The 15,425-nt window shown below is 43.4% G+C and overlaps 1 protein-coding gene across 8 annotated transcripts in view; it reads left to right on the forward strand.

Moving 5' to 3' along the window:
* APG3 (Peptide chain release factor 1) overlaps nt 1-13,934 on the forward strand; it is a 32,491-nt gene extending 18,557 nt beyond the window's left edge. Inside the window, exons 6-15 of one of the 8 annotated variants that reach the window (XR_015185404.1) lie at nt 3,891-3,942; nt 4,067-4,116; nt 4,409-4,474; nt 4,560-4,724; nt 5,527-5,599; nt 6,629-6,761; nt 12,324-12,381; nt 12,803-12,874; nt 13,060-13,107; nt 13,203-13,287. Coding sequence is in view for 2 of the 8 variants with exons in the window: in XM_086491361.1 (XP_086347487.1) it covers nt 3,891-3,942; nt 4,067-4,116; nt 4,409-4,474; nt 4,560-4,724; nt 5,527-5,599; nt 6,629-6,761; nt 12,324-12,381; nt 13,060-13,107; nt 13,203-13,286; nt 13,378-13,449 (801 nt within the window). In the remaining 6 variants the exon portion in view is untranslated. The other 7 variants (XR_015185403.1, XR_015185402.1, XM_086491361.1 and 4 more) reach the window with 7 other exon arrangements.
* Nucleotides 13,935-15,425: the final 1,491 nt, after the last annotated feature.

Raw genomic sequence — 15,425 nt, forward strand, 5'->3', positions numbered from 1 at the left:
TCATATCTGCTCACAGGCCGTCTTTGATGAGTAGACCGCCTCACCCAATGATCCACATTATCCGGCAATGGGTTTACATCAGGTGGCATGATAAAATCATCAACAATTGGCTGCTGTACATCATTTTCAGCATTGTTTCGTGGCTGCAAATGCCCTTCAGGAGCCTCAATTTACTGCTCAACATCATTTGGCTCAAACACCACTGGATCATCTACATTTTCAGCCATATGTGGTGCATCCCGAGGGTCAAAAATAGGCCTAACAGGTGGTTGGTCATGCTGAAATTTGACCCTTTTATGGTCATGCTTTGAGGCACAATTGTTTTGAAGCAGCCTTGCCTCATTAAAAACAACATCCCGACTGCGTATAACTCTTTTGAGCTGAGATAACCAAATCCTGTAACCCATTTCGCCTTCTTTACTATATCCCATGAAAAGGCCGTTAATGGATTTGGCATCTAGTTTACTCCTCAACTCAGGTCTAACATGCACAAAAGCTTCGCAACCAAAAATGCGTAAGTGATCATATGAAGCAGGCTTGCCAGACCAAACCTCTTCAGGGATGTCACCTTTCAAAGACATGTGAGGGGATCGATTGCATATATGGACTGCAGTTTTCAAAGCTTCTCCTCAAAATCCATGAGAGAGATTAGCTGTGGATAGCATGCATCTCACCCTCTCACAAAGTGTCCTATTGAATCTTTCAGCCACACCATTAGAAGAGGGGCTGTATGGCACAGTAAGCTCTCTTTTAATGCCCAAATTTTCTCAAAATTTGTTAAATTCAGCACTTGTGAACTCCCCCCCATTGTCCGTACGCAAGCATTTTAGCTTTCTACCTGTTTGGGTGGTCACAAATGCATGAAATTTCTTAAACGCAGCAAAGGCTTTATCCTTAGATTTAAGCAAATTTTCCTAGAATGATCATCAACAAAGGAGACAAAATAGCATGCACCTCGCATAGACTTAGTAGGCATGCTACATACATCAGAATGTACAAGATCAAGCACACAAGATTTACGAGAGACACCATAGTAATAAGAACGCTTTACTTGCTTGCCATATTGACATTCATTACAAAAGTCAAGCTTTGTGCCTTTAGCATCAAGCTTGTTCAAAGTACAAAGCTTAGAAAGGCCCTTTTGGCTCATATGGCCAAGCCTCTTGTGCCACAACTCCATGTGAGAGTTAATTTTAGCCAATGCAATAAACTTGACCAACACGGCCTTTCCATACATGCAGTAAAGTGTTCCTTTCTTTGTGCCCTTTACAATCAGCCTTGAGCCTTTAGTCATTTTCCATGATCCTCTCTCAAACAAGATGCTGTAACCATGCATATCCATCTGACCAACAGAAAGCAGACTCTTCTTGATTCCCGACACGTATCTAACATCATGCAAGACAAGCTCATTTGTGCCATCTATGGAGAGATGCACAGTGCCAATACCCTCAATGGAACATGCATGATTGTTTCCAAGGTATACATGGCCACGCTTGCCTGCATCAAAAGTAGAGAAACACTCCTTGATAGGAGTCACATGAAATGAAGCACCGGAATCAACTATCCAAGTTTGGCATAATGCATCATTGACAGTCAACAAAGCATCAATAAGATCACTCTTGGTGATCTGCATGTCCTGTGAATGAACATTAAGAGAGGCATCAAAGCCATAAGCATCATCATCTGACAAAGTGGCACACAAGATGTCCTCTACATCTGACAGCTCCTCAATCACAACACTAGAAGCCACATTGGCCTTCTCTTTGTCCTTTAAGCTATCCTGTGCATCTGTCTTGACTTCCTTCTTCTCTTTCTTTTTGTCTAGCCATTCTTTTTCTGCTCTAACTCGGCTTTATAGTACCTGCAATCGGGTTTCTTGTGACCTTTCCTGCCACACTGATAGCAAGTCACATCACCCTTGCCTTTGCTGGCATTTCCCCTTTCCTTACTCTTACTCTTACTCTTACTCCTTCGTGCATAGACATTCTTCTCTATCCTGCCTCTAACCATGTTGGCCGAATTGCCTCCGTCTCCACTTGCTTTCCTCCTAATTTCCTCATTCAAGATAGAACCCCTAACACCATCAAAGGTCAAGGGTTATTGGACAATGAAACTACCAATGTTTCCCATGACTCAAGTAAGGTCATAAGCAAGAAGATAACTTTCAGTTTATCATCAAAAGGAGGCAAGCCTGAATCTTGTAACTGCGACAAAGTATCTGCGAACAATGACAAGTGCTCTGCAGCGCTCTTGGACTCATCTAGTTGCATGCCAACAAGTTTTCGCATCAAATGCACTTGGTTGACAGGCGTTGTATTCTCATACATTCCCTTTAACTTCTCCCACACATCAAAAGCATTTGTGAGACCTTTCACATCAATGACCGTCTCATTGGTCATGGCCATTTTAATGTATGTAACAACCTTCTGGTTCAGGCTAACCCATGCTTCATCCGTCATATTCTGTGGCTTTACCTGTTCAAGTGCCCCTTCACAATCCTTAAGAAATAGGATTCCCTGGATCGTGTCTTTCCAAAGGTCGAAACCTGTTCCATCGAACCTCCTAATCTCGAAGAGATTCTTCACATCCAAAGAAGATGAGGCCATAGTTGCACGAATAAGAGGGCTAAAACGTTGAATTTTTGGGCAAAATGCACAAAAACCGAAGTATAGCCTCACAGAGGTGTGCACTACAGCTGCAAATGGTCACAGGAGCAATTTGGGGCAAAATAGGTCGATTTAGGCACAAAAAACAATTTCTGAAATTTATTCGCAGGAAATTTCAGCGAGCGAATTTGTGCTCAAAAACAACAATTTTAGTTGTTTTTAGCCTCACAAAACATACATAAGGCTAATGCACAGCTTTTAGAAGCATGTATGAGCAAAAGCCCCAATTTGTAACATCAAATTGCACGAAATTGAGCCACAAATGGTCATACATAGCCAAAACTTGTCAAACGTGCGTAGATAGATTGCATCAATTTGCACTTTCCCCAATGTATTCGCATCATAAAAACACTTGCAAAAACCTGCGTAAATCTGAAATTTGCTGAAAACACCTGTTTTGGGACTTGTTTTTCGGCAATTTCAATGTTTTCGGGTAGCGGGGACTTAGTAAAGATGTTCCCACACTTTAACACATGATTTGCAAAACCTGTATTTTGCTGTCATAACCTGTAATTTGCTGATTTTGACCTAATTTCAGCTTGTTTTAGGTCAATTTGGCTTGCCGGGAGCTCTTTAGTGTCCGGGGACGAGTCCTTTGGCGATGAAATTGCAAAATCTCGCGTGAAAGTTGACCTCCTTGGCTGAAAATCAACGTTTGCAGGTTAGGGGCAAACCCTAATTGGGCTCTGATACCAGTTGATGAGCACGAAGTGGTGTGTGCAAGTGAAAGAGCACGAGGAAATGTGCAGGGTGTGTACCTTGGAGAGGGGCGAGTGCAAGCAGAGAGGTGGGCGTTAGCAGAACGAAGAGGGATAGAGAGCAGGAGCGCTACACGATATGGGGAAATAAGTGAGTGAGTAAAAATTGACTCACATTCCCTTTATTAAAATGTATAGGACCAATTTAAAGTTAGTGGCCAAGTTCACATTAGGACCAATTTAAAGTTAGTGGCCAAGTTCAATGTGAACTTGGCCAAAGGTTAATAACCTTCAAAACTATACACAAAGGGGGCCATTTGGGCCTTTAACCCAACAATGAGCAAGTCTGAAAACAGGCTTTATGCAGTCCATTATGCTGCTTTTTAACAACTTTCTTGATATGTACAAATTTCACAAGTAGAACCTGGCTCTGCTGGTTAACAAGTTTCTGTTGTGTGAATTCTAAAATTTGCAAAATTTGAGGGCCTTGTAATATGATTAGTTTGCATATGACCTGATGCTGCAGGTCATGCTTTTGCCTAGTGACCCTCTGGATTCACGAAATATAATGCTGGAAGGTAGTTCACTTCTCTTAAATGCATGCATTTAGTTTAAGTCATCTTAAAGTGGACCATTCTTTGATGTTTTCATGGTCTACAAAGCTAGATTGGTGATTGCCTTGTTTTGTGCATCTGCTTTCAGTTAGAGCTGGGACTGGTGGTGATGAAGCTGGAATCTGGGCTGGAGATCTTGTAGGTACACATCTTTGTTTGGCAACATTATTTGATGCTTAAAGAACTTGAGCTGCTCTTCGATTTTTAAGGGAGATTTCAGGCCAGGCATTTATTTGCCCATTTTATGTTCACTTAAGCTATATTTCTATGTCTGAAGTATTCTTTATTTCCTAATTCAAAGCTTGTACACATTTTGTGTCTTCTCCCCCTCTCGCTGTAGGTTCAGATGTTTTTGACCTGGATTGTTTCTTCTGTCCTTTAAGTGGGTTTTGCCTAAAATGATGACTCACTCTATGATCATGCTTCACAGGGGAAACTGTATCAGAAGTATGCTGAGCGTAACAATTGGAAATGGTCTCTTCTCTCATGCACAGAGGTTTGTCAGGCTTTCATGATAATGTATGTGCATGTGTTTGGAGCACTCATCAACATTCGCTCATCATTACAACTAAATGGCACAGGCAGAGAAAGGGGGCTACAAAGAATATGTCATGGAAATCACTGGGGAGCGTGTGTATAGTAAATTGAAGTATGAAGCAGGCGTGCATAGAGTACAACGAGTACCTGCGACAGAATCACAGGGGCGGGTCCATACATCCACTGCCACTGTGGCAATTATGCCTGAGGTGAGTATTCTGCTGTCTATTATCTGAACTTTTAATGATAGTTAGAACGGAGGAAGAAATTGATTGGAAAGGTTTACTAGCGTACACTTTGTTGCTTTCCCTCAGGCATATGGTGAGCCTATTTTTTCTTTTGAACGTGTGTTCTTGATCAAGGACTGATGGGTTTAGTACATTGTTACTCTAATGTTATATGAAATGGGCCTCACTTATTTGCAACTTTGATAGCTCAGAAGGTGATCCAGTGTTCCAGTAACTTCTGAGAGACTTTCCTGATGGTAAACCTTGACGTGGATTCATTAAGTAGACTTGTAGGACTAGAAACACGTCACCACATTCGCCTGGAGCTATTGTTTTTTGTAACTTGAGATCTTTAATCTCTTTTTGACATGTTTGAGGTGAAAAGAAATAAAATCTCCAGACTTGTGCAAGGTCATAGTTACAGAATTCACCTAGCCTAACTTTTTTGGGGAGGAGATGCAGAAGAACAAATGATTTTTGTTAGATCAAACTTGTACCTGAGAACTAATTTGATGTGGCAGAATAGTACTGGTTCCTGCAGCTTATTGTAACCTGGATGGAAATGGGGGTGATGGTCTTGAAAGGCTAGAATGAATAGAGACCTTGTTTTGACTGGGCCGTTTCAATGAGTAAAGATAACAGAGTGGCAGGGTTTACTCTGGGCTTCGCAGTTTGAGCTGTGTGTGAAACTAAAGCTTCCCAATTTCTTTATAATTTTTCACTGTTGTGAAAACATTCACAGATGGTAGAAGTTCAGCATTACAAACTTTCCTTTTTGTGATAGGTTGATGAGGTTGAGGTGGTTATTGACCCTAAAGATATAGAACTTACAACAGCCAGATCAGGAGGTGCTGGAGGTATGCTTCTCAACTGCGAGATGTACTTCATCACATAAGAAAGTGCAGATGGGTTCCTTGGTTTTTACAACATTAAGACAGCGTTTAATTTCGTGCAATAATGCATCAAGTGCCTAACCTTCAAAATGGGCTCATATGTTGACCCACAAAGGCATCTCAACCATATCTTCGAAACCCCTCATGTTGTTCTGATTCTAGCATTGAGTATGGCAGCATCATCTCATGCTCAATGCCCTATGCACAGAGCTTCCTTGGGAAGTGATAACGCATGACGGAGGGTGAGAGGTGAACAGTCAGGAAGAGGCAGGATTAGTGTCTTCGTTGTTTTTTTTTTTTTGGGGGGGGTGGGGTGGGGGTGGGGGGGGGGGGGGGGAGAGGCGGAGGTACAGCTTCTGACCATCATTTACTGTATTTAGCTAAAAGTCAGAAAGCATATAAGATGATGTCATATGCAGCTTATATACCCGGAGTTTCATCTCTCTTTTAATTCTCCTGCGTTTTTTTTTGGTTTGTTCTGGTAACAAAACTAGCTCCTGAACAGTAACACAATTGGATTTTATCAATGCTCTTGAGAATTGCACAAGAAATGTTTGTTTGTGCCTCTTCAAATATCACAACCTTTTTCGCAGAGAATGGGCTCATACCTAGCTTATGTTCTCAGTTTTTCTCAGTTCATTGTACCCCCGTTATTTTGCTCTCATAATTTAATGCCCAATTCTCCATTCTTTGAATTACCAACTCTCTTGATTCCCAATTTTCTCAGCTTTTCCAAGTTGATTAGTCACTGATACTTAATAGCCAATTCTCCCCATTTTTTGTTTTCCTAAATCCCAAAAATTGAACTTCCAAATTTACGCAATTTCCTCAATTCTCATATCTTTCATTTTCCCCTAATGATCCACCTATTTCACATTTATTCCATGGACGAGTATCCAGCACAAGAAGATAAAATCATGTCTGTATTCATGTACAGTGCCTTCTCAATGTCAGTCACATTGATGTGTCATTATAAGCAGCTTTTTCTTGCAGGTCAAAACGTCAACAAAGTGGAGACTGCAATTGACCTCTTTCATAAGCCTAGTGGTATACGGATTTTCTGTACTGAAGAGCGTACACAGTTAAAAAACAAGACTCGAGCTTTTCAACTTTTGCGGGCAAAACTGTGAGTCTTTTTTGATACTGTTTATATATTTTTCATGGTATCGGATATGTGTGCTTTGAGAAGTCATTCCACCTTAATGTTATGTAATCTTGCATTAGCTATGGTGTATTGGTTTCTAATTGTTTCTCAATTAAATATATCCACTTAGCTCAAAAGGGTTATTAGTCTTATCGCTGCCAAAAAGTTTCTGACGCAAATTATGCATGTAAAATGGCAATCACCTGGTAACTCTTTCTGAAATAAGACTTGGGTGGAATGCTTTCAAAAGTAGGGATAGTGACAACTGAGAAAGATAACATTCCACATCTTAAGAAGGTGAATGTTGAGTGAAAAAAGTTACTTTCCAAATGATTTAATTTGCTACATAATAGGACCCCCAAGGATTCCATGTTTACTTGGGGAGAAAAGGACAGGGGTCATATAGGAGCTGGGACTGTGATGAGATGAAGCTAGAAGTTGTGTCCACCAATTTTTAGCTGGCCCTTACATTTGTCCACCCAGATTGTCGCCTTCGGGCTTGCTTTGTAATCAATGATGTACTTGCCCTTAAAATTGGCACCATTAGGGCATTATGAGAATTTTTCTAGTAATAGAAATCAGCCTCTTTCTTTGCACGTGCGTGTGCACGCGCTTGCGCGCCCACACACAGGCTCTCTGGCCATCCAAGTACAAAGCTGAGTCGTCTGCAAACTCAGCATCCAGTAGCTCAGCGCCCCAAATAGGGAGCGCTATGCCACGTAGACCCACGTGCTATGAAACCAAGAATCTGCTCATCGCCTCAGCCTAGAACAGAAAGAGGAAGGGGGCAAGAGGGCAGCCCTGCCTTACTGAACGTGTGAGCATGAAACAATCTCCTCTACCTCTTGCCAAAAGCACTTGACTGTGTGCACGTTTGTAGAGAGCTGACACACCTCTGATCCAAGCATCTGAGAGGCCCATCTTGCGTAGAGTACCCTCCAGAAAGTCCCAATCGACTCTATCGTGCTATCGTAGGTCTTCTCAAAATCGAGAAGAAGTATCACCAAATCCTCACCACGGAGGCGCGCGAGGGCAAATGCCTCCCAAAAAGTGAGGATGTTGTCAAGGATACTGCGCTCCTTGACAAAACCTGTCTGGGTCCCATGTATAATGCTCTCTAGAAGTGGCTGAATCCTCGAACTTAGAGCCTTGGCAAGAATTTTGTAGGCTGAGTTGAGGATGGTGATGGGCTGCCACTGTCGAATCTCATCCAAGGAGCCACCCTCCTTGGGAATGAGGTAGATCAAGCCCTCACTTATGCTGTCAGGCATCTCTCCTGTGTATAAGATGTAGTGAAAAGCGTTGCAGAGGTCTGAGCCAAGCAAGTCCCAGTACTCATAGAAAAACTGGGAGTCAAACCATCCTCACCAAAATAGCTACCACGGGGAAGTGCTCTGAGGGCTGTATGGAGCTCCTCGAGCTGAAGAGGCAACTCAAGCCTCTGGCGCATCTCCTCAGTCTCAAGACAAGGCATCTGTGCCCAAACTTGCTCTCTGCATGCATCCCGACGCTCTGACTGAGGCTCTGCAGACAACAGGTCACGGTAAAAGTCAGTAGCAATTGCACGCATGTCCTCTGGCTCTGAAGCAACTGACCCGTCATGCCTCCTCAACTGGCCGACACTGGGGTGCGCGTGCCGGGGTCCAACTATCTCAAAGAACGTCCCCGTCACTCTGTCACCCACCTGGGTCCACTGAGATGTCTGTCGATGGAAAGCAAACTCATGACGCCTCTCCTCTATGCTAGCAAGCTTCTGGCGAGCTTGCTGCAACTGCTCCTCCAACCATGGACTGTCCGGGTGATACTCTTGCATCCTTTGCAAGGAAGCAATGCCTCATCGGAGACGTTGCTCCTCCTCCCTCGCTACAGCCAGGCGGGCCGTAGACTTTTGAAGAAAGAACCGACTAAGCTGAGCAAGTCTAGAGGCCACTCACAGAGTGGCCTCTAGACTTGCGTGTCCAAGCCCTCTTAGTCAACTTTTGCGTGGGCGATATGAGACATTTTGGCTAGCTGCAGGTATCCAGGGAGGGGTATGTATGACTATTGCGAACTCTTGGCAGCAGGCCATTGCGAACAGATGTATGATTGTGCTTGGCCCGGCTCAGTGGATTACTATGCAGGTTCAAGGTTGCCTCTTAGGCTTCTTGAACATCTATGCGCCCAATGTGGCAAGTGAACGTGCAGAGTTTTGGTCTCACATTGTAGAGTCTCGGCCGCATGCAGAGCAATGGTGCATTGGGGGTGACTTCAACATGCTGGAGGTAGCCATGCTACTGCCGCTATGATGATCAACTGAGGGGCCCGATATCTCCACTCTGTACCGCATGGCCAAAGTGACCAAAGTGTCAAAGAGCCAAAGCTTTGTCCGAGGTTCTTGGAACTGAACCTGCGAACATATCCTCTCAAATCTCCCCAATGCTGCATAGGCTCTGGTCAATCGCGTATCTGCTGCTGGCCTCAGGGAAAATACTAGACCACTGAAAACCGCCCCAAGATAAGTGTATGTATCTGCATACTCCACAGTCTCTCGACCATATGTAAAAGCAGGAGCAGTTCTCCTTACCCACTGCGCCGTGGTGTTAAACACCATTACCTTGGTCTTACCAAGGTTCACAGACAATCCACTGTCCCGTGCAAATACGTGCAATGCATCCAAATGATGTTGCATCCCCTCTGGAGAATGTGAGATCAACACATTATCATCAACATATAATAGCAACGGAATCCATGTCCCTGCAAGTTGAGCACCTCTACCACCCTTTGCCTGTACATAATCTGAAAAACTCATCTACATATACCCCAAGGAGAGTCGGAGATAGGGGACAACCCTGTTTTCACCCCAATGGTGGAGTGAACCATGTCGGACATGCCATGAGTAGTGCGTACTTGTCCTACCACTGTCCTGTATAAAGCTAAGATCCCCTAGATCAGCTCTGTGGGCACCCCCATTTCTCGCAATCTGCGTATGAGTATGGCTCGTGGCACTGTATCAAAGGCTTTGCGGAAATTCACAAAGCTACAATATATCCTCCTGCCATGGTGTCGACCCTCCTCAATAATGGCTTTAAGTGTCAAAATTTGGTCAATAGTGGAGAAACCTCTCATGAACCCTGCTTGTCATGTTGCCCCCTGTATGCCCTCTCTCTCTGCCCATCCACTCGACTCATGCTCAATAATTGATGCATATAGCCTAGCCAGAGTGTGACCAACCATGATGGTTCGGTAATTCCCGGGAAGCATAGGATCTCCCGACTTGAAGATAGGCACAATAGTGGACATACTCCAAGTCTTAGGGAAACCCTCGTACATGGCTCTATTAAACATCATAGCAAGAGGCTTTGCAAGCATATCTCAGGCATGGATAAAGTGCTCTGCTACCAGACCATCGTGATCCTGTGCTCTTCCTGTCTTCATCTTGTCAATGGCTTTCCTTACCCTCCCAGCGGTAAAGAAAGTACATGTTTTTGGGCATGCCTCTGGAGGGTCAAGAAAAGGTGGCTGCCCCGATGCTGTATAGAGAGATGTAGCATATTTCCCCCATGTCTGTGTGGAAGTGATGATTGGCGGTGGAGTGTGCTCATTGAAAAGCCTCCATGCCTCACTAGAGTCGTGACTCATAAACAACTGATACAGATCACGCTCTAATTGAGATAGGTAAGCCCTCTTCTTTCATCGCACTAGGCGGTGAAAGATAATCCATGACTGTCTATGTGTAGTAGTACCCATGAGCACCTCTCTCTGTAATCTGATCCTCGTCTCTCTACACTCCTCATCATACAAATTGTACTGAGGCAGTTCCCAGATCGTCTGCGTGTAGGCTGGCTGTGGGGATATGCCTCTGATGCTGCATCGTGGAGCGTCTCTGTCAGAATCTGGGTGAGCTCATTTAGTGGTCGTCCTGGCTCGTCAGTGCGTAGCTTCCTATATATCTCATCAGTGTACACGGGATCCGTCTCCCTCATGAAGGTATGATCGATTGGTACCCCAACTAGCCTAGTTCCCACCATGAAATCTTGAAAGGAAGGAATGAGTCCTGGCGGAGCCATAACATAATCCAATGTACTAGCGCCATGCCGATGTCGAAAGCATGTAAAACCACCTGCTGCAGGGAATCTCTGTAGGCCATTCAAAATGGCCAATCCATGTGCAGTCCCCATATCGATCAAGTATCTGCCATACTCAGTGTGCTCCTCATCGTGTGATAATCTAGACAAGCCCATTTCTGGAATATCAAGCTCTCGCATCAACTCCTCTGAGGTATCATAAAATACTATCTGGTGATGGGCAGTCCTAGCATTGAAATCCCCCAAGATAATAATGTCGCCGTCTGTGGAAAACTCCCATATATCATCATCCAAAATAGAGAAGGGGGACTGTCCTCTAGGTGATGCATATCTAGGAGGGAAATAGCAACTAGCGATGTAGAGATATCTGCGTGTCTCTGCCTTCTGTCTCACCCTCATGTACCTAGCATGCTCATCCCTCCGAGCTATATGTATCAGAGATTGTAGCTCCTCCCTGAATAAGACTGCCACTCCTCCTGAACCTCGTCCTCTATGCTCTGATCGAGTCTCCTGTCTGCAAGTTGTCTCCCATCTGTATCTGCTCACATGGGGCATGGACTGCCCCGGGGCCTGATGCGTCTCAGAGTAGAAAATGACGTCTCTCCCTGTGAGACTATCCTCAAAGGCCCCTACATCAAGGCGCAAAGATCCATTACAATTCCATGTAGCCACTCTGAGTGTGGTCCCACAGGTCTCACACCGTCATGCGGGACGCTTCTCCAGAGTAACCATTCGTCCATCCTTGTAGTAGAAGGCCACTTTCCCCTTCTCTCGAGCTGTCATTATCTCGGGCATAACTTCTTTCATATGAGCAAGCTGTGTGAGTGTGAGGTCATCTCCAAGAAACATGCCCGTTTTCTTTAGTGTAGGACGCTTCTTCAAGAAGTCCTTCTTTGCCTCCATGGATAGGAAGCGCATGATTAGAGCTCTTTCCTTTGAAGTCTCCCCATTTCCTTGTCTCTTCTTCCCTACCCTCCATGCCTTTGTATGAGTACCCTCACTACCCATCATGCGGAGAAGTTCCCCTTCCACATCATCTCGGTCTTTTAGACCGGTTATTCGTATGTGCAGAGCTCTAGTCTTCCTTTGCTGCTCTTCTTCGAGTACGTGTGGAAGCCTCTCCCAATGGAGCTGTGTTGAACTGGAACGATAGAGTGAAAGACAAGATAGCATGATCGACTGCTACCCCAACTAGCCTAGTTCCCACCATGAAATCGTGAAAGGAAGGAATGAGTCTTGGCGGAGCCATAACATAATCCAATGTACCCACGAAGACGTCTTTGCCCCATTCTGTTTCTCTTCCTCTTTGATCATCCGTACATGTTCCTTGATGACCTTGATTTCCTCGAGCAGAGAGAGAGAGAGAGAGAGTTCTTCCATGGAAGGGGGAAAAATGTCAACTTGGGGACAAAACAATGATCAAAATAGGCGAGAAGATGTGCTATCATCAATTTTGTTTTCCTGTCGTTTTTATTTCCAGCTTTGAGATAAAGATGCGGGAACAGCACGAATCAATAAGCTCTCGGCGCAAGTCTCAGGTATATTCAAAAGAATTTGCTAGCACACTCTTTTTCATTTCTGTTGTGCCGATCTTTGTACCACTGAGGATGTTAATGTCTTTTGATCAAGGCAAGCTTTACTATCTCTTGAAGGTTGTCAGTTGGAGAAATTATGAGTAGGGATGGTTTCTTCAGAAGAGGCATTGCCGTAGAAGTAGTAATTTTTTCTAATATATGTAGGTGGCTAGCCTCGAGGCTTGTGTCACCTGTTTTTGCCAGGGTCATGCTTGTGACATGGGAAAGTAAGGTCAGGTTTCAGCTAGCGTGCACATTGGCCAATGTAGCTACCAATATTTTGTGGTGCCACCCAAAACCATCAAAGTGTTCTTAACAATAGTCAAATACTTTCTCTATACAGGAATCTGCATATCTCTTCTTTGATGAAGTGCTCTTACTGCAGAAAAGCATGTTTCTTTGCTCAACACCCTTGGATGTGCTCCACGTTTAAGGGCTTTATCTCTTCATTAGATAGGTTGGAGAATGCACCCTCTGCCCTTTTGGGTTAGTGTATTTTGGTAATTCGTACCTGTATTTTCAGTGGCTCATTTCCCTAATATCAGAAAGTCGTTTGCAGTAATCTCGATCTTTCCTTATTTTTAGTGTTTACTACCTGGTGTTTCCTTTCTAGCATGGCTTTTAATTGTGTTCCCCTCGCAGGTGGGTACAGGGGCTCGATCTGAGAAGATAAGGACTTATAACTACAAGGTAGTTTTATATGAAATGGGTCTTCTCTTCATAGTAATGCTCTTCTCTTCAATGTACAAGTGAAAACTTCTGATAAATGTTCTTTTGTATGACAGGACAATAGAGTGTCGGATCACCGTACAAAGCAAAACTTTGATTTGACAACCGTCTTGAATGGCGACATTGAGCAAGCTGTTCAGGTAAACATAAAAACCATTCTTCTACTATGTGATGGTTGTTACTGGCAAAAGGGAAATGGTTTCAATGTTGACTTGTTTTTTGGGCTGGAAGGCTTGTGCAGCTTTGGAGCAGAAGGAATTGCTTGATGAGCTGGCTGCATCTGTAAGCATGTCCCTTGTATAGGGGAGGAAGCCTGCATTATGGAGTCCTTGTGGATAAGTTTAGAGTATTATGTATCCTAGTGAATGTGTCTTTGCCAATTGTCAGGGGCATTTTATCTTTTGACACAAAGCGGCTCAGTGCCAAGGCTCTTATGACACAATTGTATGGTTGTCACTCACTTTGGCTGCTACTTGAGGGTTATACAAGGGAGAGAAGCCCAAGATTGGTTTTGACAACAGCAAAGATGATTTGGTTTTCTGCATACACTGTTGGGAGTGCGTGTCTATACGCAATTGGTATCATTTTGGACCCATGAAGCTTGTAACATATTTTTGGGACAGTCGGGCATTCCGACCTAGGATCAAGCAAAATCTGAGACAACTTGTGCTTGCATACTCCTAAGAGTATTGTAAGATCTTCTCTCCTCTTCATTGGCATGACTGCAATGATTTTGCTAGGATTTGAGGCTTATACATGTGAAATATGAATTGCACCTTTTTGGAAGCCACATGTTCTCACATTTCATTATTTACAAGTTGGTTCTGAGGCTGCTTCCATTCTGGTCGGAGGGGGGGGGGGGGTAAGCAAATTTGATACATTTTTTGGCGAGTTGTAGGATAAACAACCAATGTATAGTGCTGTATACCCCTCAGTAAAATGGTGTAGGAAAAACGGGTCACTTATGGAGATGGCATCATGTATGGTCAAGAGCCAAGCTTTGCCACAACTTCTTGCCCTTTCTTGCTCTCTCTCCACGGCTTGGTGTCCACTTAAGGGTCTTTTCAGCCAGTTGAGCGAAAAGGGGTAAGCATCCCTTCCTGAAATGGAGGTGATAAACAAAATGCAAAAATTGCAAACTATATGAGATTAGAGGAGCTATAAAATACAGCTTATCTGGGTGATCAGCAAGTTTGCCAGCATTTCCCTTTGTGTATCCCATCTAGCAACACAAGCAATAATTATCAAGAACCATGTGAAAGCCGATGGGCGTTCGTGTGCTTTGTTCTTACAATAACGTACACTCATATGCCACCCCATTCTTGCCTCTATAACAGGTTTCTTTGTGCACCTATTTGGAAATCATCCAAGCACGCTCTCTAAGTTGCTATGAATGGTTCTTTTGGTTGTCCATCATAATCTTAGCATGTCGTGGCAAAAAAACTAATAAAGGATTATCATTTCCTAATCTTACAAGATGATAAGTTTATTTTATTCATCTCCCTTGTTGAACTTACACGTCAATCTCTTGTTATTAATCATAACCACAACATCTCGTGTCAAAGCTAACAAGGGATTATCATTCCTATCATATGTTGAATGGACTTGAACCTGCGACCATTAGATTAAAAGCCCAATGCTCTACCAACTGAGCTATGCACCCAAATGTTATTGCATTATTATTACTATTAATTAGCAATGAAATAGATTTCTATGTAGTAATTAAACAAAAAAGAACAACTCTGGCTTGAGCATATCACGATGTCATTATAGTAGTATACATAAATGTTATTTTATCTCTATCCCTTGTTTAACTTTTACATCAATCTCTTACCTGATAGCTCTCCAACTTGTATTATGCTCTTGAGAAGACCAATGAGCTGGTTATTTTCTTCTTGAATGCACTTCTCTAATAAGCCCTCTAATTGGGTATTTAGTTGTGGACGTAATTGCATGTATGTTTCTCTTGCGCCACTAACTTTCTTGTAAATCCCAACTTTTACATATATAATTCTACTTTTTGAAATGCAGATTTATGTACTTTCCCATTGAAATTATGCAAGTATTTATATTTTAATCTTTATCTAAACAACCCCCCTCCCCCTAGATTTCCCTTCAAGTGCAAGGATGCATTAATCTTTCCTCTTCTATGAGAAGGGAATTATTATGTTCTTACATGCCGTAAGGAGGACTAGCTTCTTGTCATCCTTCTCTTGTAGGTCAAAAGGGCTTGGAAGGGTCTATTAATACAACTAGTCAAGCTTGGTTGGCTTCGTCGT

Source organism: Adiantum capillus-veneris, chromosome 19, assembly GCF_014529385.1.
Source record: "Adiantum capillus-veneris isolate H3 chromosome 19, ASM1452938v2, whole genome shotgun sequence".
NCBI lineage: Eukaryota > Viridiplantae > Streptophyta > Polypodiopsida > Polypodiales > Pteridaceae > Adiantum > Adiantum capillus-veneris.